The 23188-nt window shown below is 45.7% G+C and overlaps 1 protein-coding gene across 1 annotated transcript in view; it reads left to right on the forward strand.

Moving 5' to 3' along the window:
* The first annotated feature begins 5629 nt into the window (after nt 1–5629).
* Fgf9 (fibroblast growth factor 9) overlaps nt 5630–23188 on the forward strand; it is a 37908-nt gene continuing 20349 nt past the window's right edge. Inside the window, exons 1-2 of the mRNA XM_027390446.2 lie at nt 5630–5906; nt 16101–16204. Coding sequence (XP_027246247.1) covers nt 5630–5906; nt 16101–16204 — 381 coding nt within the window. The remainder of the gene's footprint in view (nt 5907–16100; nt 16205–23188) is intronic.

Here is a 23188-nt window from a genome sequence, read left to right on the forward strand (position 1 = left end):
ATATTTTGTGTGTGGTTGCATTTTTCAACATTCTTTATCAGGCATTTGAATTCTGCAATCCAATTAGAAAGGCTTTTACCCCTCAAGAGTGTAAAGGAATTTCTCCATTGTTTCTTTTAGCACTTGTTACAATTTAAATTCACACTTAAGCTTTGCTCCCGAGCTCTAACCTCATTTCCAGTGTGAAGGAAAACTCTCTTTCTCCCTGTTGCCGCTTCAGTTCTTTTAGACCAGTTACTAACTAGTTTATTTTCTTCATTAATTATCTTATATTAAATTCTAATATGTACTCAGATATTTAAGTAATTTATTCACTATTACTGCTCTATCCAGTTGTTTGTATGATAATACTGCATTTTGTTTACTGTAATTTAGAAATACTTGAAATTATTGTATGGCTAGTTAACCTCTCATTTTTTTTCTTGTCGAAATTTTTGACATTAATGTGGTTAATAAAACAATTTGTTGGTACTTTTATTATGATCATAGTAAGCTTTTAGTTTAACCTAGGAAGGATTATATATTTTCAAAATTGAGATTTTTTTTCTGCTTAGAAATACCACATGCCTTTTTATTTGTTCAAGTATTTTGTATCCATAGGGAGATTTAAAAACATTTCTTCAAATGGTTCCTGCACTTTTTTTTTAAAAGTTGTTTCTGGGCCGCTTCTCTACCTTATCCTTTCCCTCCTGTTGTAACTTTTTTTCCCCTCTGTGTAGCCCTGGAATTCACAGAGATCCTCCTGCCTCTGCCTCTTGGGTGCTGGGATTAAAGGTGAATGCCACCACACTGGCTTCATTCTCACAAACTGGGTTCTTTATATTTTATCTAAGTGTGTTACGTCCACTCAGAATAACAGGTTGTTAAGTACATATACTCATTATTTATACATGTATATTTATTTTGTTAAAACATACTCACAAGGTTTATTTTTGAGACAGGTTTTGCCAGATAGTACAGGATGGCTTTGAACTCACAATGCTCTAGTCTCAGCCTCCTGAGTGCTGGAATTATAGGTATGCACCATTATGCCCAGTAAGTCATCTCTCTTATGATTCATGGTATTGTTGTGCATGGGCTCTGAGATGTCTGAATTTGGCTTTACCATTTTTTAACAATGGGGTGAGAGATGTGTTATTTAATCTTCATGAACTACAATCTCTTCCTTAGAAAAAAATTCAGCAAAGCTGGGCATGGTGGAATACGTCTTTAATCCTAGCTCCTGGGAAGCAGAGGCAGGCAGATTTTTGTGAATTTTAGGCTAGCCTGGTCTACAATAGCTAGGGTTTTAGAACAGCTAGGACTGTTTCACAGAAAAACCCTGTCTAAAAAGAACCAATCCCCCCAAAAAGTGACAAAATAATATTCACTCACAAAGTCAGTTTTGAGAGCTAAATGGCTAAAGCACAAAAGCACTTGGAGTGTTTGCCACACTGGAAGCAAGCCAGTGCTTGTTGCAATGGTGGCCCTACCAAGTACAAACTTTTCCATGAGGTCAGTCTGGGAACCCAAACCACCTGCCTTTCACCCCATGCCATGAGTAGATTGCAGGGTTGTAGGCTGGGGATGGGAGAATGGTGGAAATAGAAAGTGAAGGGTTGTAGCCTGCTTATGCTGTCATTGTTACTGGAAGGGAATGGAAGGATTCAGTGCTCTCTCTCTCTCTCTCTCTCTCTCTCTCTCTCTCTCTCTCTCTCTCTCTGTGTGTGTGTGTGCACAAAACAAAGGACTTACAAATTAATGAACAAAACAAGAGCAGGTGAGGAGAACAAATAGTCCCTTCAAATGTGTGTTATAAATGTTAATATATGTTACATATGTTAATAGCATATAGGCCATGCTTACATGCATGTATCTAAACCAGGGTGCACAGCAACAGTGAGAGTAGGTAGAATGTTGGATGCCATGTTACAGATCTGTGGGTTCTTGGGATGTTCATTCCTTGTCATAGTTCTCTTGACTTCTCATCACTTATTCCATTCTGAGCCCATGCACGACAGTGGTAGCAGGAAAGACAAATGCTAAACCTGATAGAATATACAGGTAAGGGGGAAAAGGCACAGACAAGAGGGATTGTGGCAGTTGGAGGAGAGAGTGCATCAGAGAGTTTGGGAATTAGGACTAACTAGAATTTACTGAATGCCTCATGTGCAGAAATGCATGGAGGGCTATATGAGGAGTATCATGAGGGCATCTGTCTTGAGTATCTATTGTCTGTGCCTGCTTTATGTGAGTTCTCTCAGGTCAGGTCAGTCACCCAAGCAGGTGTTATTAAGCCAGTTAGTTATAACATGTGTGCCTAGAAAGCAAAGCCACCACCATCTTTTTGTAATGGTTGGAGTACTGGTAAAACATTATAGAACCTGGGTATAGGAGTTTGTAGTTATGGTGTAACTCTGCAGCAACCTTGAAGAGGTTAGCCACAGGAGGGGGTGAGTGCCTGGAAAAACGTGGTAAGGTCAGGGAGATATCAAGGTCATTGTTTCTCTTACTATGCAGGAAAAGTACCAAATGTAAGCAGCAGAGAAACCTGAAGAGGCAGAGTCAAGAAGGGGACTTGCAGCCAGGGATGCAGATGAAAGGGGAACTAAACTGACTGCAGTGGGAAGGAGAAGGAAGAGCATACTGCTGCTTCTACCTGCAAAAGTGCTGTGTCAGCTACTTTACTCTTTCTCACTGCTGCATCACTTTTAAAGGGACAGGATGCTCCAGGATCCAGAGGCGGAAATGGTCTTTGCTCATAGGCCAGCAGGCTAAATTCAGACCTAAAGAACGTGGTTGGAGACAGCTGGTGGAAAACAGCCCCAGTCCAGTTCTTTGGAAACGTCTGCGCCTGTTCTCCAGCCCTTTACGCAGAACCTCCCTGAATTTCATTCTCTCGAGTTCTTCTAGCAGTTTTTATTTTTATTTTTATTTTTTTAATTTTTAATCAACTTGGCACTTGTACCCAAGGGGTCTAGAAGCGTCCCTGTTTAGCCCAAGGCTGTTGGCAACCTGGAGTGTTTAACGCAAGCTACTCTAATGGTTTATGGGAAGTGTCACTTCCTCCCAGCTTCTTCTATCTGCCACCGAGCAGTTAACGTTACAGTCAGCTCTCTAACACCCGGGATGAGACTGTTGTAAATACCACACGGCAGGCTTCTTCTGCAGTGGAAACTTGTAAGCCAGATGCACGAAGCCAGTGTGGGGACTCCGGATGACCCCGGACTGCGGCAAAGAGGTGTGGGAATGGACAGAGGGGAGGGTCACCTGGCCCCCCTCTTTTCTCCCTTGGGGGCCCTGCGGAGCACGCCTTCTAGCCCTGGGGGCAGGGGAAGGTCGCTTTAGAGACGAGCGCCTCCAGCATCCGCGAAATCTGCAAATTCATTGCTTCCTTCGTCTTTGGGGCGAAACACTCTGGTCCCAGTAGGGCCAGCCCCAGGGCTTCGCTGCCTTAGGCTGACTTCTCTCACAGAAAATCCCTTTTATTTGCTTCCCTACCGCAGGGTTCCGGTCTTTGGACTTTGCTTTTCTCTCGCACGCCTTCAGGAGCTGCTCTTAAGTCTTAGCAACTTTCACCATCTTGACCCGAGAGTCTAAGACAATGTGAACAAAGAGGAGCAGGGGGAGAAGAGACCCGGCCTTTGGGCGGGCTGCGGGGGCAGTGCTTGTGTTGGGGACGCCGCGCTCGCGGACCCGGGCGCTGGTGGGTGGCAGGACGCGGACAGCGCCACCGGCGGGCCCTGCCCCTGGCCGCCCCGGGCAGTGCGTTTCTTTGTCCCTGCCTGGGGCTGGGCTCGAAGGCCGCTGGCCAGGAGCAAAAGCTCTGGCCTGGAACCAGAGCTCCGGCTTCCAAGTACACCGGCCGCAGAGGGCGAGCACTGAGCAGCGAGCAGCGCGGGTACCCAGCCGGCGGCTCCCGCCCTGCTCTCAGGCTATGCGGAGAGCTTCGGAGGGAAACCCTGGAACTCGTGCCTTTCGCTTCTCCCAGGCAAAGTAGAGCTAAGGCTGGCAAAGACCATCCTGAGTTGCTTGGCTTGGGGGCGAGAGGGAACTCAGTGGACCCTTCTCCCCGAAGACGCACACTCAGATCTGGGGCGTGAGTCGAACTCAAGGACAGAGGAGCCCCGAGAGCCCTTTGCTCTTAGCCGCGGGAACTTGGGAGGTACAGGCAGAACCTAAACAACCCGAAATGCCAGTCTGAACGCCCCGAACAAACCCGAGTGTGTGGTCCACCAGTGTGTGTGTGTGTGTGTGTGTGTGTGTGTGTGTGTGTGTGAGAGAGAGAGAGAGAGAGAGAGAGAGAGAGAGAGAGAGAGAGAGAGAGAATCTGACTCCACACCCAACTGTCTTACCTGCAATATAGTTTGCGCTTCTCTGAGTCTGCCTGAAGAATGAAAGAGAAACTGCCCTGTCCAACCAAGCTCCCTCCACCAACCCTTCACTCCAAGTCTATTTTATAAGGCGACTCAAGGTTACAGAGTCCACGCGAAAACTGCTTTCCCAGTTTCTCTCTGCCCTCTGCGTCTCTAGCGAGCTAGATTTCATGTAACCGAACATGTCCCGGCTGCTGCTTCCCTCCTCTGGCACCGCGTCTCCGGCTTTCTCGTCTCGAAAGCCGGGTTTCGTAGGTCGTCCGCCCGGAGAAGTCCCGCGCTCTGCCCGCCAGTGCCCGGCCTGCGGCAGAGCGGCTCGGGCGTCAGGGCGGGCGCTAGGACCGGGCGGAGCGGGGCGGCCGCCGCGCTACCTTAAACCCGGCCCAATGCCGCCGCCTGCGCCACTCTGCGCGCCGGCGGGGGCTGCGCAGGAGGAGCGCTCCGCGGCCACGGCGCTGCGCGGCCCGCGCGGCGACACCTGTTCGCGGCAGCCCGGGCAGCACGCGAGCTCCGGGACGCGGTCCTCGCCCGCCGCTTGCCGCTCGCCTCCTAGCAAGCCGCTGGACCTCCGCAGAGCCTCTGCAGCGTTCTGGATACTAGCTTTGGACGCGGAAAGTTTTTTCTTCTTTTTGTTATATTATCCTTAATTTTTTTTTTTTTTTTTTTTTTTTTTTTTTTTTTTTTTTGGAGGAGGGACTGGGAGGAGAGAATTGTCGCCGCCGCCAACGTGAGATTTTTTTCCCTCTCTCCCCCTTGAAGGATTCATGCTGATGTCTGCAGAGTCGGTTAGAGAGTAAAAACAGCGCATGCCTTTCTGGAGTCAGGATCCGTAAATTCTGACGTAGCCCGAGCATCTTAAAAATCCCTGTAATATCGCTCAAGCACTTACGTTGCTATGGTCATTCTGATCTCTAAGCAAATGGAGAAACTACGGATTTTTTTCCCTTATTACGGTCGGATGGGGTGAAGACCTTTCTGCCTGCTGAGAGCCGAGGCTCCATATGTAGCGATGCATAGCTGTGTTGATCAGTGTCAGTGTGTGAGTATAAAGTGGTGGCTTCTTAGACTATCAGTGGTTTGACCTTGAACCTGTGCCAGAAAAACAGCAGATTACTTTTATTTATGCATTGGATGGATTGAAGAAAAGAACCTTTTTTTTCCTCTTTCTCTCTGCAACTACAGCAGGGGAGGGGAGTTGGATATACCTCGCCTAGTGTCTCCTGGTTGATACCATCATTATTGTTTATTCTTGTGCTTAAAAGCCGAGTCCTCTGATGGCTCCCTTAGGTGAAGTTGGGAGCTATTTCGGTGTGCAGGACGCGGTACCGTTCGGGAACGTACCGGTGTTGCCGGTGGACAGTCCGGTGTTGCTAAGTGACCACCTGGGTCAGTCTGAAGCAGGGGGGCTGCCTCGGGGACCCGCAGTCACGGACTTGGACCATTTAAAGGGGATTCTCAGGCGGAGGCAGCTGTACTGCAGGACTGGATTTCACTTAGAAATCTTCCCCAACGGTACTATCCAGGGAACCAGGAAAGACCACAGCCGATTCGGTAGGTATGCCTTTAACCCTTCCATGTCCATGAGGTGACCTGTTCAGATTGTTAACTACTAGGAAGGCGGTGGCTAGGCGGTCATGCTGGAAGGGATATGCTCTCATATTCATACCCCCTCCCCGCCCGGTCTCTGTGCGTGTCTTGCCAGCCCAGGGAGGGAAAAAGCCTCCGGAATTGCAGATCCGTGGCTGGCACTGGTGCAAGTCTACACTGAAAGGCCTTTCTTATTCTTTTTCTTTTTGAGGGGGGGGTGACTTATGAATATAACCCAATCCCAAGTTTTTTTCGTCAGATACGCGAGAAGATCAGGTTTAAGAAGTTTCTTTTAATGGACCTATTCCACGAGTTTAAAGCTTTAATCACTAAAAACTTTAAAATGTACCCAGTTTGCTGTAGGTAGTCGGAGTCTTACTCCGATTAAGTTTTTTCCTCTTCCCTTTTTCTCTAATAACTGTTCTGCTTGAATTGTAAATTAAGCGTGTTGGTTTTTCCTGGGGCTGGTCTGAAAGCCATGCCGGCGGAGATTGCTGGCTGTTCTGTGCGGGAGCACTGAAGTCGGGTTTTAGATCTGAAGTGTCCAGGGCAGGAGCGCTGGGGGGGGGGGGTGACCTGAGAAGGGGCCGGAATCCCACTAGGGGTGCTGGATCTTCCAGCCACAGGCTCTTTCTACCGCTGCCCTTTAATTTCCACAGTGTGCAGCCTTGTGTGGGTTTCCTGAGTGGCTTTCTGGCGTGAGTGTTTGCGTGCGCTTGCAAAAGCTGCAGGCTCATTTTAAAGGCCATTCCGAAGATTTCATGCTCGGAGCAGAGTACTTGTGACTCAGCATCGAAGGCTGCAGACTCAGGTGGGGACTCTGCCCACTTTCATGCCTTCACACACGTGCCTGGCGGGGCACCTTCAGTGGTGCAGTGCTAAGTCAGCGAACACAGTTGTGCCTGGGGCTGGGGAGGGGGCGGGGCGTGTGGAATCTAGGTTCCCCCCTTATTCACAAAAAAAAAAAAAAAAAAAAAATCGACAGTTTGGGCAACCAGACTGTTGGAAGGAGTTAACTCCTGAGTGAACCCACCTGACGACACTTAGACTAGGTCGTAAAAACCAAGTCCTGTGGTGATTTTTCTTCCTCATGCTTTAATGCCAGATGTTGGACTCATTCTAAACTACGTGCTTAGCTTTGTGGACTGTGGATGTTGTCCCAAGGTGATGAGGGTTCAGGCCTTGATGGGTATAGTTCAGATTCTCCAGGCCCAGGGTTTTCCCCTTGGCTCACTACTGAGACTGGGCTCAAAACTGAACCTACTCAATTTCTCCAAATGACTTGTGTCCCCTCGCTGCTTAAAAGCAGAAAGTGTAGCTCATCGCCACGGTTTTTCCTTTGAAACCTAACTATCTTCTCACCACCCTAGAAGTGTAAACGTCGCTGCTGGCTGTCGCAGAGGGAAGACTAAACTTTACTGGAGTGCTTGTCTAGCTACCAAGCCCAGTTTTTGGAGCAAGACAGGCAGCAGGAGGCGGGTGGTGGCGGGGATTGAGTGTCCCAGGGCGCCGGGCAGTCCGCCTGATGCTCGGGGCAGCGGGAGTCGGGTCCTCCCGCGCTTAGAGCTGGCAGGTGCGGGCTCAACCCCCGGCCCCGCGGTGCTTTCGCTCCGCGCGGTCCTAAGAGCGCTCGGGTTCTACCTCCCTTTCCACCCTGCTCCAGTGCGCCCCTCGGTGCTGCGGGGACCGCTTGGGTCTAAGGGAGGGAGGACAGGGACCGACACCCTTAAGGCCGCGTGAAGGGTGTTCGACTTTTCCTTTTTGCCCGTGTTCAGTCCCTTAGCTTTCTCTTTGTGTGTGAGTGCGGGTCTGGTGGCGCTGACAGCCGCCGCCCGAGGCAGCGAGGTGGTGGTGTGCGGTATGGGAACCGCCGGAGGCGCGCACCGCAGCCGGAGAGTTGGTGGCGGGGACTGAGGACAGACTAGAGGTCGGAACTGGGCTTCGCGGTCTCACGCAGGGTCCCTCCCCCCATTCTTTTTGAAGCACGCAGCGGCATTTGGGAGGGTCGGGGGGCTCCGCGGGGTCTGGGAGGTGGGTCGGGGGGCCCCGGCCTGGCGAGGCCACAGCCGCAGGGGAAGGGGTGGGGGTGGGGGTGACAAAGGCTGCGCAGGCGGTGCAGGGGGTGGCATGCTATTGTTAACTGCTGGAGCTGGCCTCGCAGTAGCAGAAGGCCGGCTGCACTCGGAGCGCACGGCTGCAGGGGCTCTGCGGCCCGCCAGGGCCACCTTCATTGTGCGAATTTCCAGATCCCAATCCTGGGTGCTCCACAACTGGGCCCAGGTCACTGGATGGCTCTTGCATTCCGGGCCCCTTCACGTACCTTCCCCCCACGGCGTTCTTTCTTTCTTTTTTAAAAAATGCAGTCACCTTTAAGATAGGACGTTTGCCACGCACACTTGAGACAGCAGATATCTGTGCTAGGATGCAGGGCCAGGGAGCGCGCGTGTTCAGGGGTCAGCGGACAAGGACTGCAGGTATCGCCGCAGAACCGAGGCTATCAAACAAAAAGCTCCATCTCCTCACCCCGCCTCGATCCTAGAGGTTGGAGAAGGTGTCGCCAAGGAAGTGACATCTCTACTCTCTGGTTCCGCACAGTGTGTGTGTGTGTGTGTGTGTGTGTGTGTGTGTGTGTGTGTGTGTGCGCGCGCGCGCGTGTGTGTGTGTGTGTGAGAGGGGGTGTTGATAGGAGGGAAGCAGAGGACCCGGCCCTTGCTGGGGACCCCGGGTGCGAGTATTGCAGGTCGGCCGGGTGTCTGCTGCTGGGGGAAGGGCGCGCCTGGCTCTTGGCGGTGCCACTCACCCTCGTTTGGATGGAGCTGAGTGGGCGGTTGTGCGCAGTGGGGGTGGGGAAGGAGGGTTATTTAAGTCTTTCATCCGGTTGCAGTGAGAAGCGGGCCCCCGGGGTGACAGCAGTGCCGCGGTCTCCCGCTGCTGCTGCTGCGGCAGGTCCCAATATTAGCAACCTCTGCAGCGCTGTGCGTGTGCCGGGAGCCTCCGCGCCCAGCCTCCCCAGCCCCGCCCGCAGAGCGTCGCATCGGCGCTAGGACCCGGCGGCGCGGGCCCGGGCGGGGCGGAGGGGCTGCGGGGCGCACCTGGCGTCCGCTCCACGGCGGCTTCACCTTCCACCCCCTCTTCGCAGCCGAGGCCTCCGCGCCTCCTTGGCTCCTCCCAGGGGACTTGGTCTTCTCCCTGGGTTTCAGAGTAGCTGTAGGTGGGGTGGGTTTACACCTCGATTAAAATAGAAGGTGCATTTTCTACCTGGAAGAGAACAGAAGGAAACGTGCTGGGCCGATGCCTTCTGCCGCCCCCGAGCCGCCGCAGGTGATTGCAGCTGCTGGCAAGCTCGGTGGGTGCAAGGCCACGGCGGTGCAAGGGGACAGGGAGTGAGGGAGTCTCTGCCCGGGCAGGGGCTGCAGCCGGGCCAGGGAGTTGAAGGTGGGACCTTAAGGAGCCCTTTGTTTTTCCTTGGGGGTAATGGGAGCTGGGAGGAGGGAAGCTGGTCGTGTCTCTGAGTGGATGGGCTGGGAAGCAAGAGTGTGTTTTTGCCCTTGGAAGGGCTTTCTGGTTTTGCTAGACAATGAGCAGAAATTAAGTAGGCAAACGGAAAAGTGAAAGCTGGGCCTGTGGAAGCTGAAGCAGGCCTACCTTCTGTCATGGGGGTGGTGACTCTAGAGGTCATTAGAACCCTAGGTGGATACCCCTACTGGTGAGCCTGCTCTGTTAAGAGTTGGTTCAGGTGGTGGCAGTACTAGATGGGAGAAAGATAATGATGTGATTAAAAAATTAATAAATGGAAGTTAAAAACTTACTTGTAGGGTTTTGCAGAAAAAACAAAATCTTTGTGCCTTTCTTTTCAGTACCTTACCGGGGAAAGCCTTCCTTTTAAGGGTTGCCTTTAGGGTTGCTCCACAGAAGACTTGGATATCCACTCGGCTGCCATTTCCTAAGGGACTCAACTTTGTTCAAGCTAGTGCAGGAATTCCTAGACTCAGGCCCTGTAGTGACCTTCTGGAGCCCCAGGTGGCTACTGTGCATGGTCAGGAGTTGTGAAAGAGAAGGGGCTTAACCACCCCCTTCACCCACTTTTGAGACAGGGTCTTAAGACGTACAGGCTGGCCTTGAACTGCTGATCTTATAGTCCGATATCACCATGTCTAGTTTAACCTTTCGCTTTGATGACTTCCTGTCATGTTTCTCTGTAAAGTGTAGACCACTTCTTTTACCCCTGGCCTCCCTTCTTTTGTTTTCTCGTCACTAGCCTTCCTCTCCAGTCTCCTCTTTCGCCTCTTCTTCAACACAGTTATGAGGGTCACCAGGCTGGCCTGGAATTCTTTGACTCAAGCTATCCTTCTGCCTCAGTTTCTGGAGTAGTTGGGACCACTGGTTACCCCACTGTGCTGTTGCATATTATGGTCTTTTGAGATTGCATATATTTATACAATGAAACCTGAGCATATCTGCCCCTTATTTTCCCCCTCCAATTACCCCTGGACACCTTCAACAGGTCCCCTAACATTATGGCTGCTGCTTCCTCTTCCTCTTACTATCCCGACCGAGTCCAGTTAGTGTGGCCCATGTATGCACATGGTGTGGGGCTATCTAATGGAGCATGGACAACCTACCAGTAGCCACACCCCTCCCATCTATGCTGGAATGTTGACTGGCTTGATCTTGTGCAAGTCTTGTGCAGGTAACCACAGTTGTTATGAATTCATGAGTGTAATGGACATGCCATGTCCAGAAGACAGTATTTTGTAACACTCCTCCCTGTCTTCTGTCTCTTACATTCTTTCTACCTTCTCTTTCCAGGTGTTCTCTGAGCCTTGGAGAAGGTGGTGGTGATACAGATGTCCCAGTTAGGGCTGAGGACTCATTGTCACTTATTCTAAGAACTTTAATTAGGAGTCTGCATTAACAGCTGCCCACTGCATAAAGAAGCTTTGGTTAGAAAACAAAGTTGAGAGAAGCGTAGACCTTTGAGTATAAACATGCATATTTGGAAGGCAGCTTGACAAATATTTAGAAGGTAACATGATTGTTTTGCAAAATCACAATGGGAGATTCTATACTAGGGCTTCTGAGATTGCGTAGCCACAGGATTTTGACTGGGTTTACAGTACCAGGTATGAATTCTCTCCTACGGATCATGACTCAAATCCAATCAGAAAGTGGTTGGTTACCAAGGTAATAGTCATACCACTATATCATCAATGGGCACATCTTACCTGGCAGGTCTGTATTGTAGCACGCAGAGTAAATACCACTGATAGCTCTTCTCCAGTGGTGTGTGTTACGGTGGAAGCTTCACCCCATCCCCTGGCATCCATATAACCAAAGAGTCTGGGATGTTCTGGTGGAGGTTCCACCCAAGCCCCCTCTCCTGTCTCTTTCCAAACCTTGCTGCATCTCAGCAAAGCCCGCCAAATGATGACTCCTCCCCCAGAGATGCTCAAGACCACTCCCACAGGGTATTTAAACTGCCTCCCAGAAAATAGACTCATGGTTTTTCTGGTCTTCTCTCTGGGGGACTGGAAAGCCACCCGGGAGTGTTGTATCCATTAAATGTGGGCTTTTTCTAATTTGGTTTGATTTGGTGTGATTTGGATTGCTGCATTGGCAGAGAGGCTTATCGGGGTGTAGAAACTTTTCATCCTGCATAATAACCTTCTGGCATTATGAGAACTAGCCAACAGAGAGGAAGTTTCCTGGTTAGGTTGAGATTGATTTCTCTGTGTCCTGCTGCCAAATTGTGCGATGAGAGGGTTTTATTGTCTCGTTATGGTGTTCATCAAAGCTGACAAGTATTGGTTTCATCTGTTTTTGTTGTTTGATCTGAAGAGGGCACAGGTGAAGGTGCAACAGCTTCTGTCTGCCAACTGTCTCATTTCCTATGTCTGCCTTTAGAGGTGAGGAACAGCAAAGCGGACCCTAGGAGGGTGAACTAACTTGGGGTTACTGACACAATTGAACAGAACTAGTAGTCAGTGAGACTTCGGAGAGGGAGACCTAATCCAGGACTATTCAGAAGTATGTGACCAGTGATCTTTGGTCTTATCAGCCTCTAAGAGGCCACGAGTGGGTCCTTATAGAAATGGTTATCTGTGGTGGAAGAAGGTAGACAAATGTCACTACTCTACTTGTCACCCAGTTACCACTCCTCACTGTGGCCTTTCTGACCAATGTTACCTAGGTTTTGTGTGCTAGGATAGGCCACAGTGTCAGTTTTAGGCCCACACATTTTTCTCTTTTTTCCTCTTTCCTTCTTTTTGTTCCTTCCTTTCTTCTTCCCTTGACCACGAGACATGCTATCTGTAGAACATACAGATCTGTAGACAGTCCTGGATTGTCACTATCTTCTATGCTGTCCATGTCACTCAGCTTTGCACAGGTAAACAGATTAGTGTGAGGAGTGCTCTGCGCCCCCCCCCCAGGAAGATGGAGGCATTTGCTTGGCACCAGCTCTGGCCCACTGAGGGTTTGGTTGATCTGGTGGAGGTTTTAGAGTTCACTGTGGACAAGGTGGTACCAGGAATGATAAAGATACTGTTCTGCATGGGATGGTGTCTGGCTACTGTGTTGCTGGCTCTCCCTGACCTTACAATATGGTATTTTCTGGGTGTGGGAGAAGGGCTGTGGCTCACACATTTGGGTGTTTTGCTTGCCCTTGGGTTGTGGGGGAGACCTCATAAAAATTTAGGCTTTTTTTGAGGTCCCTACCCTTAAGGAACTTCAGGGATATGGATGATGATTTGAGGTGATGAAGTATTTCCACCTGGGGTCACTGGGTCCTGCTTCTTGCTGGGAGAGCTCCCAGACTCATGCTGCCCCCATGACTTGCTTTTCTGTAACTGAACAAACCACTGGTCTTTGGATACACTTGTTCCCTAGAGTCTGGCTCCCACCATGTGTGCCACATTGTTACCATAGTTCTCTGTTTATTCGTCCTTCCTATTATAGCAGCCCCTTTCCCCATTAGCTTCACTTTTTACTGTGTCTGAAATGTTAAGTAGACTTTTCCAGAAATAATTCAAGTTTCAAACACTTTGTATTTACACTGCCCTATACCAGTTCTAGTTCATTATTAACCTCTTTGGGGGCCTAATTTGTAAATTAAATTTTGTCATGAATATGAAAAAAACCGTATAGTGTTTGGGGTGCTGTGGCTTCAGGTATGGAAGGAATGTCTCTCCATAGATAATGAAGAACTACTACTGAGCAGGAGGCAGGGCCTAGGCTGTATATTTCTGTCATATTTTTATATTTAATAAATGGTATGGTACTTGGTTAATGTAGTATCTCAATAATAGTTCATTGATAGAATAGGAGAATGTACATGGATTATAGACATTTTACTAATAACTAGAAAAAACAAGATAAATATATTAGTATATCCATTCCCATACTATATAACAATAGTCTCAGAAGTTAAGTGTATGAAATGGCAAGAGCCAGCTGTCCAGTGTGTGGGATACTGAAGGAAGCAGGCCTTACGTTCTGACTGGTGTGGATGATTGAGATTTCAGTTGTCCTATTATGCATTGGGTCTGAAGACACTGTAATACCTAGGATTGCCCTACAGATTGGAGAAGAGAAGGCCTCTTGTGCTTCAGCATTCTGGCTGTTACATGTTGTGGCCATAACTGTCATTCCTGCTTTTCTTCAGACCAGCCAGTAAGGTAGTTTTGCAAAATCATATTCTTGTTGGATCAGGTAGAACTGTTGGTGGGTTATTTATTCTCAGAGCTGCCTCATGTGTGGAGAGGATATAGATCATCACGTGGCCTCTCAGAGGACATGAACAGATTTTAGTTTTATGGTTAACCCTTTCCTCATTGATCTGGTACATTAAACTGCACAGACCTCAAGGTGGATGAGCTGTCTCCTGTTTTTCATTTTGTAGTGAAAGTAGACACGAAGTAAGTCCTTATGCTGATTTCAGGGTTTCTGTGACCTTCATTAGGGTGTACTTTCTGGTACCAAGAAGAGTCTTGTCTAGGTGGCCCCTAATAATGACAAAGTGTTCTAGCTTTGATTATTTTGAGTCATAAGGGTTAGGAATAAAACCATGAAATAAATGACTGCATCAAAAAGGAAGTATATCTCCTATGCAGTGAATCTCCAGGAGACATTGCCTCCTTGTCCTTCTCATTTGCTCTATGAAGGAGGGGAGACTAGTCACATGTTGGCTGTGTCAGGTGGATGGTCCATGAAAGATACAAGTTAGTAGTTCAGATGGAATCTGTAGTTTTGCTCTTTATCTTTCATGATCTCACATTAGAATAAGTTTTTGTATGTGGACAGATATTCTGTAAGCCATGAACATGAGGATCTTTGTAATATTTCGTGAGTCTACAAGAATGAGTGAAACTGCATCTATGGGGTGGATTCCTTTGCAAATGAGTTTCCTTCGGACTTAATCCTTTACTTCATTAGCTTTATGGATTCAGGGTCTGCATTTGATGACAGCACAGTCTAGTCCATAAGAGATGGAAAATTAATTGTTTAAAAATCCATATAAGTGCTTTTTCATTAGTCACAGGAGACTTACTTTAGCGTAAGTAAGTAATGTGTTTGTGTGCATGTGTGTGCATACACACACACTTTCTTTCTCTCTCTATATATATTTACACACACACACACACACACACACACGTATATACATACCATACACACACACTTTATCCATATGTATATTTACACACACACATAGATACATACCATACACACACACTTTCTCTCTCCATATATATATTCACACACACACACATATATACCATATATACATACCACACACACACACACACACTTTCTCTCTCCATATATATTTACACCCCCATATATATATACCACACACACACATTTTCTCCATATATATTTACACACACACACACACACACACACATGTACACATAAACACACACTACTGTTTCCATAGGATTTGCCCCCCTCCTTCTTCTACACTCTTAGATGTAAATACACTTTGTCAATAATTGAAGATATCTTCAAAATAAGAGCTCATTATCTGGTATGTACTGATACAAGAGCTACACAAAGTGTAGTACTTTAATTTATAACCAAAGTGGGAGCATGGCCAAGTACAGAGATGATTAGCAGCATCTGTGTGTCCTGTGGGACGAGCGTCTTAAAGCAACAGTAGACTCAGGGAGACTGGAGCTGCTGTTGTGTGGCCATAAAATTCTGGACTGATGCCCAGCTTAGGTGTTGTTATTTTTAGTGAGGTAAGCAGGGCAAAAGAAGGAAGTGAACGAGATCATTATATTGATTTACTTTGGGGATAGAGCATTCCATGCCTATTTTAATCGGGAGGATTTTTTTTTAAACCAGTATTTTTCCTTCCAGAATATTAGGCTATTTCAGTTGTGTAACTATTTCTTTGAGGTCTAGACAAGAACAGAAAAAGAATCAATACTCTGTTTAAGCAGAGGTATTTGAGGTGTGTGTGTGTGTGTGTGTGTGTGTGTGTGTGTGTGTGTGTGTGTGTGTGCTACTTCAGTTTTTCAAGTGGAGCTCAATAAAGTTATACAATTGAGAGATCATTCTCTGTATTAGCCAGTGAAGGCTTTAATTAGCACTTCACACTATTATTTTTAGAGGCATAAGACTGTTCTCTGAATAGAATCTTTAAAAATCATTTGTGCATGTACACATTCACATGCATACTTATGTGTGTGTGTATATACACTATATATACATATATAAAATATATATAGTGAGTATGTCTTTCTCTCAGTCCCAGAGCATGGTAAGTATGAATTCAAGATAACCATACATAAATACTTAACTTCACATATATAAAATGAAAATATGCCATTTTCCCTCCAAGTTTATTCTTGGCTCAGTACATTGTTTTCATCAGACTTATCATTTAGAATGTTCAAATAGTTATTAATTCTGAGAAATTTCAAACTGTGTTAGTTATTATGTAAGTTATGCCCCACTATGATAATTTAGTGTCTGAAGTTGAGAAGATAGAATTTATTTGGAACATCAGTATTTTAGGGCAGAAGTCGTAACTTGTATGAAGTGTTCCAAGCTGGAAGCTGAGCCCAGTGTCCTCTCTTGAGCCCCTGGGAATGCTGTGACTATGGGGACATACTCTGGGCTCTAACTCTCCTCTGTCTGCTGTTTATCTCACAGGCATTCTGGAATTTATCAGTATAGCAGTTGGCCTGGTCAGCATTCGTGGCGTGGACAGTGGACTCTACCTCGGTATGAACGAGAAGGGGGAGCTGTATGGATCAGTAAGTAGCAGCAGACACTTTGTTAACCCCCATGTCCCACCTTTGATTTGAGCTATTTTTGCTGGGTTGAATAAGAAGAGAAACTGAGTCTGGAAGTCAAATGGGAATTTTTACTCTCTGAGGCATGCTGTTTCATTACAATTCTGCATCTTCATTAGACCAAATTTGCCAAGAAAATGCTTTATTTATATGCCAAGCCATCTTCATTATCAAGTAAATAAAAATTCACAAGTGTGAAAAATCCATCTTGTTGTATTGAGTGGGGAGTTATTTTTGAAATGAATTGAAATGATCCCCAAGCTTTGCCAAGCATTGTAATTAAAACTTGAAATAGGCCATGCAGTGAGAATCTAAACCCTTTCTCTGAATAACATCAGAGTTTCATTATGTAGGAGAGATGGAGGTGGAAATTATTGTCAGATAGTCCTGTATGTGAATAGGATTCAGTGACATTATAATTATTTGCAAGCTTTATGAATTTCTTTCCCCCTCGCCTCACTTTCCATCCTTACTAGCTAGCAAGGTCCTGATGGAGTATTTGCTGTAATCTTCCAGTTGTTGGGAACTGTGCCTGAGCCTGGGGTATAGCTGTGAGTGACACCACGCCCCTGGTTCTGCTCCACAAGAAGGCAGTTAGTTTTACCCCCTGGCATCTCTTCAGCTCTCCCATCACACTGCATGGAACACAGTCGGGATTTAGTATTTTCCTGAACATAGGAATATGGTGTATGGGTTATAGTCACTGTGAGGAACTAGAGTTCAACAGACAACAGGAAAGTTTTGAACAAAATAACCTTGAGTTTTCATTGTAATTGCTGGTGGTCAAATGATCATTTAATTCAAGTTACTTGAGCTATGACACCTTGAATTAGTGCTTACAAAGAATTGAAATTCTAAGGAAGCTCAGAGTAGGAAAAGTTCTGAAATTCTCAGCTGATAGAACTGAAAGACAACCTTTCTCTAGATACACACTTCTTTTTCCATATCCTAGTTTTGACTTTTAGATTTGCTTTTTACTTTCTTATATAAATGTTTTATCTGCATGTATGTATGTACACCATGTGTATGCACTGCCTTCAGAGGTCAGAGGGCATCAGATCCCCTGGAACTAGAGTAACAGATAGTTGTGAACCACTGTATGGATGCCAGGGACAGAACCAGCAAGTGCCCTTAACCGCAGTGCCGTATCTCTATCCACCTTATCCTGTTTTTAAAGTATGTATACATATACATAGTGAAAAGTTCTACCCCAGTATTACAAATGACAAGATTATGTCCTATATAATTTGAATATATTACACATTTGAAAGTTTTTAAATTAATTTTTTAGTGTACAAAGGAATGTTTCCTTATATTTTTATACATGTGTTAAACTTTGCTTATTTCCCCCTTCCTTACCCTTCCTTGTCTCTCCCCTTCCCTCTCATTCCCTCTCTTCCCTCACTTAGTTCTCCTGTCATACACATATGTGTGCATAATAAACACGATTAAGTCTAGATTCCGTAAGTAAGATAAAGTATATGCTATTTATCTTTTTCCATTTTTTTGTGTCTTTCCCTTTAGCTCTCTTCTAGCTTCATGACATAAATCACACACATACACATGCACCCATGCATGCATACATGCACACACATTTACACATACTTATGCATGTGCACAATACATACACATGTACACACATACATGCACACACACGCACACATGCAGGCATGCACACAGCACACACATACATATACACATGTATATAACACAAACATACACATGTACTCACATTCACACACATACTCACATATATACACCTATACACACATGACTCTTTGTTCTGCATATGAGAAAATATGATCTTTGTCTAAGCTTGGCTTATTTTGTTTAGCATGATTTTCAGGTTCATCTATTTTCCTGGAAATGACACATCAATTTGTCTTAATAGCCAAAGAAAACTCCATTGTGAACGTGTGTCTCATTTTCCTTGTTCATGCATGTGTTGATGAGGCTGGTTCCATATCTTGGCTGCTGATAACACACTATATTTAATGTCATAGGATGTGATTTTTCTATTTTGGAAGAATTTTCCACTATAGGTTAATTGGTTTAGATACTTGAATACTTTTTAGAAGTTTTAGAAGTGCTTCTTGAGAAACAAAATAAATTATTTGAAAATGTTTTTTTAGATATAGAATTTAATTTAGCTTTTGAAATCCATCTCCTGAACAAGTTTTACTAGTACTTTTAAGTGCAAAGATATATATGTAAGATATAGACATAAAAAGTTTTAAAATAGTCGGGTGGTGGTGGCACACACCTTTAATCCCAGCACTTGGGAGGCAGAGGCAGGTAGATCTCTGAGTTTGAGGCCAGCCTGATCTACAGAGCTAGTTCCAGGACAGCTAGGGCTGTTACATAGAGGAATCCTGTCTCAAAAAATAAAAAAAGTTTTAAAATAAAAAATTACAAAATGATATCCTCCATTTGATATGCTCTTTTTTTTTCATTTTAGACATGTAAGTGGATTTAATTAAGTCTATCCCAGTTGAAAACAATACAATGCATTTTTTTGTGTAAAGAACAGAAATTCTGCCCTTAAGTGAGTTGAAGGAACTATAGGTTTATTTATTTCTTTATTGTTATTTATTTATTTGGAGACAGGGTCTCATTATGTAGTCCAGGATAGCCTCGAACACATGACAATCCTGCATTGTCTTCCTGAGTGCTGAGATTGTAGGCACAAAGCACAACACTTGGCAGGGACTGTGTTATCACAACGGTCTCCAAACTTTTCTGAGCACAAATTTGTACCTAAAAAGGTAGCTTATGTTTTACAGTGAGTATTCATCTCAAGATATAAATTTTAAATTATTTTAGGTTATATATAGTATTATAGTTCATTTTTACCCTAACATAAAATATGCACCCAGTAGGTGTTTCTGCAGAATGTAGTTAGTGATTGAATTAATTCATGTCTTGGCTGTACCATTTGATCCTCGCTCTAAGGACTGTTTTGCATACCCCCTGGAATGTTCTGCCTTGCTGACCAGTAGCTGTCAGATGACATGGCCATTATGATTCACACCACTGAGGTTCACTGGCTGACAAGGAGAGCACATATAACTCTGTGGTCAACAATGTTGTCTGCAGGGTTTTGCACTGGCTTGAGATTTTCTCATCTGGATGTTTTCAATGGCTTCTGGAGTAATTTTCTCTCTCTCTGGAGTCATTTCTCCCTCATTGTGGTTGTCTCCTTGCCTACATGCACCCCAGTGCTAGCACAGTGCCTAGAACAGGGTGGGAAGTACACTGAATGTTGACCCCCCATCCCGCCAAATGCCCAGGACAATATTGCAGGAAGTTGAGCCCAGATTGTTAAAGCTCTATTGATCCCAGATACCTCCTCTAGGGCTTTTTGCAAGTGTACAGTATATGGTTAGAAGTAGATTTATTGGATGTGGTAGCTTATGCCTGTCATCCCAGCCTAAGAAGGGTGAGGCAGGAGGGTTGTAGCAAATTGGAGGCCAACCTGTTCTACAGAGTCAGGTTGTATTGCTTGAGTTGTAAACTCTCAGCTGTTCCTGCCCAGATACTTTTGCTCCACTATCATGGACCCCAACCTTCTGAAGCTATAAGCCCAATTAAACAGGCCCCCAAAACATAAAACCCAAAACCCAAACCAACCAAAACACACCCCAAGCACTAGCTGGGTGTGATGGCACATGCCTTTAATCCCAGCACTCAGGCTGTGAGTTTGAGGTTTACAGTTCCAAGCTAGACAGGGGTACACAGTGAGACCCTGTCTTAAAACAACAACAAGAACCCCAACCAAAATCCAAACAAACTAAACAGTAGATTTCTACCCACCTTCCCTGTGGCTGCAGTCAGCTGTCAATCCCAATTATGAATCCCAGTGAGGGAAAAGCAAGGGACACGTACCATCTCCTGGGTCAAGTGTTTTCAGGTTTGGAGATTGCCCTTAGGACAGAGCGCTACGGAGCCTCATTGGTGTGCTGTAACCTCTCTGCAGAAGCATGCTTTTAGATGTTCCTCCATCTCAGCACCTCCAGGCATCAGCCCTTCTCCACAGTGATGGAAGAATTGCCTTCAGCATCTTGACCTGAGGGTAACTTCACTGAAATATCTCCAGTGCTTTCTTAGAAGCCTGCTGCCCTTTGCTGTGTAGCTTCCTGCAGTTTTTACTGAGTACTTTGCCTGGGTCTGCATCTGTGGTGCCATCTTTTGTATCAGTTTTTGTGTGTCATTTGAATCTCTTCACCATTCTCCAAATATGTCATGAAGTGTCACTTGTGCATGTGGGCAAGTTAATTCCTCTCTGGGATACCTTTCTGCCACCTTCTCTACTTGATGAAATAGCACTCTTTAATTAAGATCCACTGGAAACATTACCTCTTGTGTAAATCCTTCCTCACACTCCCAGTAGTAGTTCTGCTTATTCTAGTTGGGATGGCTTGTTTTTCCTTGGAGCCTCAACAATTCTAGTTTATAATTCCATCATTACACAAGCAACAAGACAACTTGTAGGATGGTTCAGTGTGTTTCCTATAGTGGATCCAAAGGGCCTAAACACCCCACGTTTTACTTCCTCATGTTATCTATTGCATAGCCCTTGAAGTGGGAGATGCCCAGCAAATGCTTCTTAGAATGAAATGAGTAGCATCATGAGTGGTTTCTATGTCTCCTCCAAGCTGTGCAGGTATAGATCATGTTATATCTCCACCTGTATGGTCAGCATGTGCTCAGGAGTCTAGCTGTAGGAGGAAACTTTTTCTCATTTCCATGCCTCATTGGACCGTGCCTGTGTTGTCCCTGGTGTGTATAGCCCAAAGGGGATGCAGCTGTGGCTGGAGCAAAGATAGAGGCAAAGGCATGGCCAGGCTCCCATTCTGCCTTTGCTCCTGAGCGGCCCTGGCTCTTGTTTGCCTCTTCTCTAAGAAGAGCATGAACTGGCTTGCTGTCTAGATGGACTTCCAGAATCCTGGTGTCTGTACTTCCCTGGCCTTTCTCTTGCTTCTCATGCTGTCTTTCCCCACACAAAATGTTTGTGCAGCAAGATCTTTTCTCCTCCACTGGGCAGAGCTGGGAGGAAACCTCCCTGGGCAGCAGGGTTTTCCCATTGGTTTGTACCTCGCATGGGAGACTTGGAGAGTGAGGGTGGGAGCCCTGCTCCCTTTGGGCCCTCTCATGGTTTCCATTAGGTTTGGTGGTTATTCTGACTCCTGTGGCCATGGGAAAGAGAAGGGCTAAAACAGCTTATTCAGACTGAAGGAAGGAAAGAAAAGAAACAGGTGAGGATGTTGTTAGTAAAGCTTGAAAAGATGGGTATCCTCATGAAAGAAGGTAAATAGGTTTGGGAAACAGGAGTCACTTTTGCTAAACAAATTACTGTGACATGTGGTGGTGTACTTTTGTATTTGGGGGTTAATTGCCCTTTTCCTCCCCGCCTCTCTTTCTCACCCTAGGGCTAGATTAAAGGAGACAGACATGAATGGGTGAAACTTCTTAGAAAAGCAGAAAGGATGCTATTATGATAATGTAGAAACCAGAAAAACTGTATTGCTAATGTGTCACAATTCAATTAAAAGGGGGATTTAAATAATTCTCACTTTGGCTATGGTTTGGATAGTGTGCTTAAGTCTCAATTTATGTGTGCCCTTTTCATTCATGTCTTCATAGACATTCATGTCAACTTGGTGTCTAGCCCTGGGATAATGTACACAACCATGAAACGGCTCTCACAATCTGGCAGGAGAAACATCTTTGTAAATAGTTTGGTGCAATGTGAGATTTGCTTTAATTGAAGAATGCTCAGATGTCTTGGAGCCATCAGGTTGGGGGGTGTTTAAAGAACTACTTTGGAAATGTGTACTGTAGCATTTAAAGTGGATTTTGACGGATGGCTAGAAGTCTCAACAAAGGGTAGGAAGACAGGTTAGGGCATATAACACTTGAGATCAGAAAATCCTGTCTGGTTGACATTTAGAGAGAACATTAGATTACACGCATGTACATGCATGTACCCCTATGTGACTAGACAACGAGGAGTATTAGTTTGCATTTGTCATTTTTATTTATCTCAAAGAGACTAAAGCTCTGGCTCAGAGAGGTATTTTTAGGGGTTTAATCTAAATTATCTAATTATTATCAAGGTGCTTTAAGCATCAAGAATAACGGACTATCATAAGAGTCTATTTAAAAAGAATGCTGTGAAAAAATGGGTCTGCTTCAAGAAGCCTGGCAGGGTCTGATCTTTTCAGGAGAAAAGGTAGCACTCCCTAAGCTACTGATGTAGGAACCTAGAGTGTGGGCGTGCAATCATGAGCCAGGGGACAGCACCAGACTGAGAAATGCTAGCATTTCTGGTTCCTATCTGGCCTCACATTTCGTTCTTACTAGTCTTTTACTAGATGAAGATTTTGAAGTCAGAGTCTCTCTATAAGCATTCTGTTTTCCAGGAGCTCAGCCATGCACAGTGTATGCCGTTGGCATGTGGTGAATGTTCACTGACCCAATTTCTCAGCCTGCTTCAGCCTCATACACAGAGCCTGGTGTACTGGAGCATCAGGCAGGGATTGCACTGCGTGCTGTGGGACCGTGAACATATAATATTCAGGTTTTCCACGGCAGCCATCTCTTTTAAGTATCAAGCTAAAATCAAGAGAATGTACCTAACTTGCTCTGAGGTTCAGAATTTGTAGGTGCAATGCAGACTCAGGCCTAGCTCTTGCAGCTTCAGGCCAGTACCTCAAGGCCATTCCTACAGCATCTTGACACAGGAGCTTGTTGAAACAGGTATTTGCTAGTGCCTTTGGTTATAATTCCAGGGATACAGTAGGACTCTGGTTTTTAGAATCTGTATAATCTGTAACCAAGGTTCTATGGATTTCAATAAACATAAATGTTCTTTTAATTGAATATATTCCAGGTGGTGCGGGCTTGTTGATTCTGAATAGACATGTATAGGCCAGATAATTTATT

This window comes from Cricetulus griseus, assembly GCF_003668045.3.
Source record: "Cricetulus griseus strain 17A/GY chromosome 1 unlocalized genomic scaffold, alternate assembly CriGri-PICRH-1.0 chr1_1, whole genome shotgun sequence".
NCBI classification, from domain to species: Eukaryota; Metazoa; Chordata; class Mammalia; order Rodentia; family Cricetidae; genus Cricetulus; species Cricetulus griseus.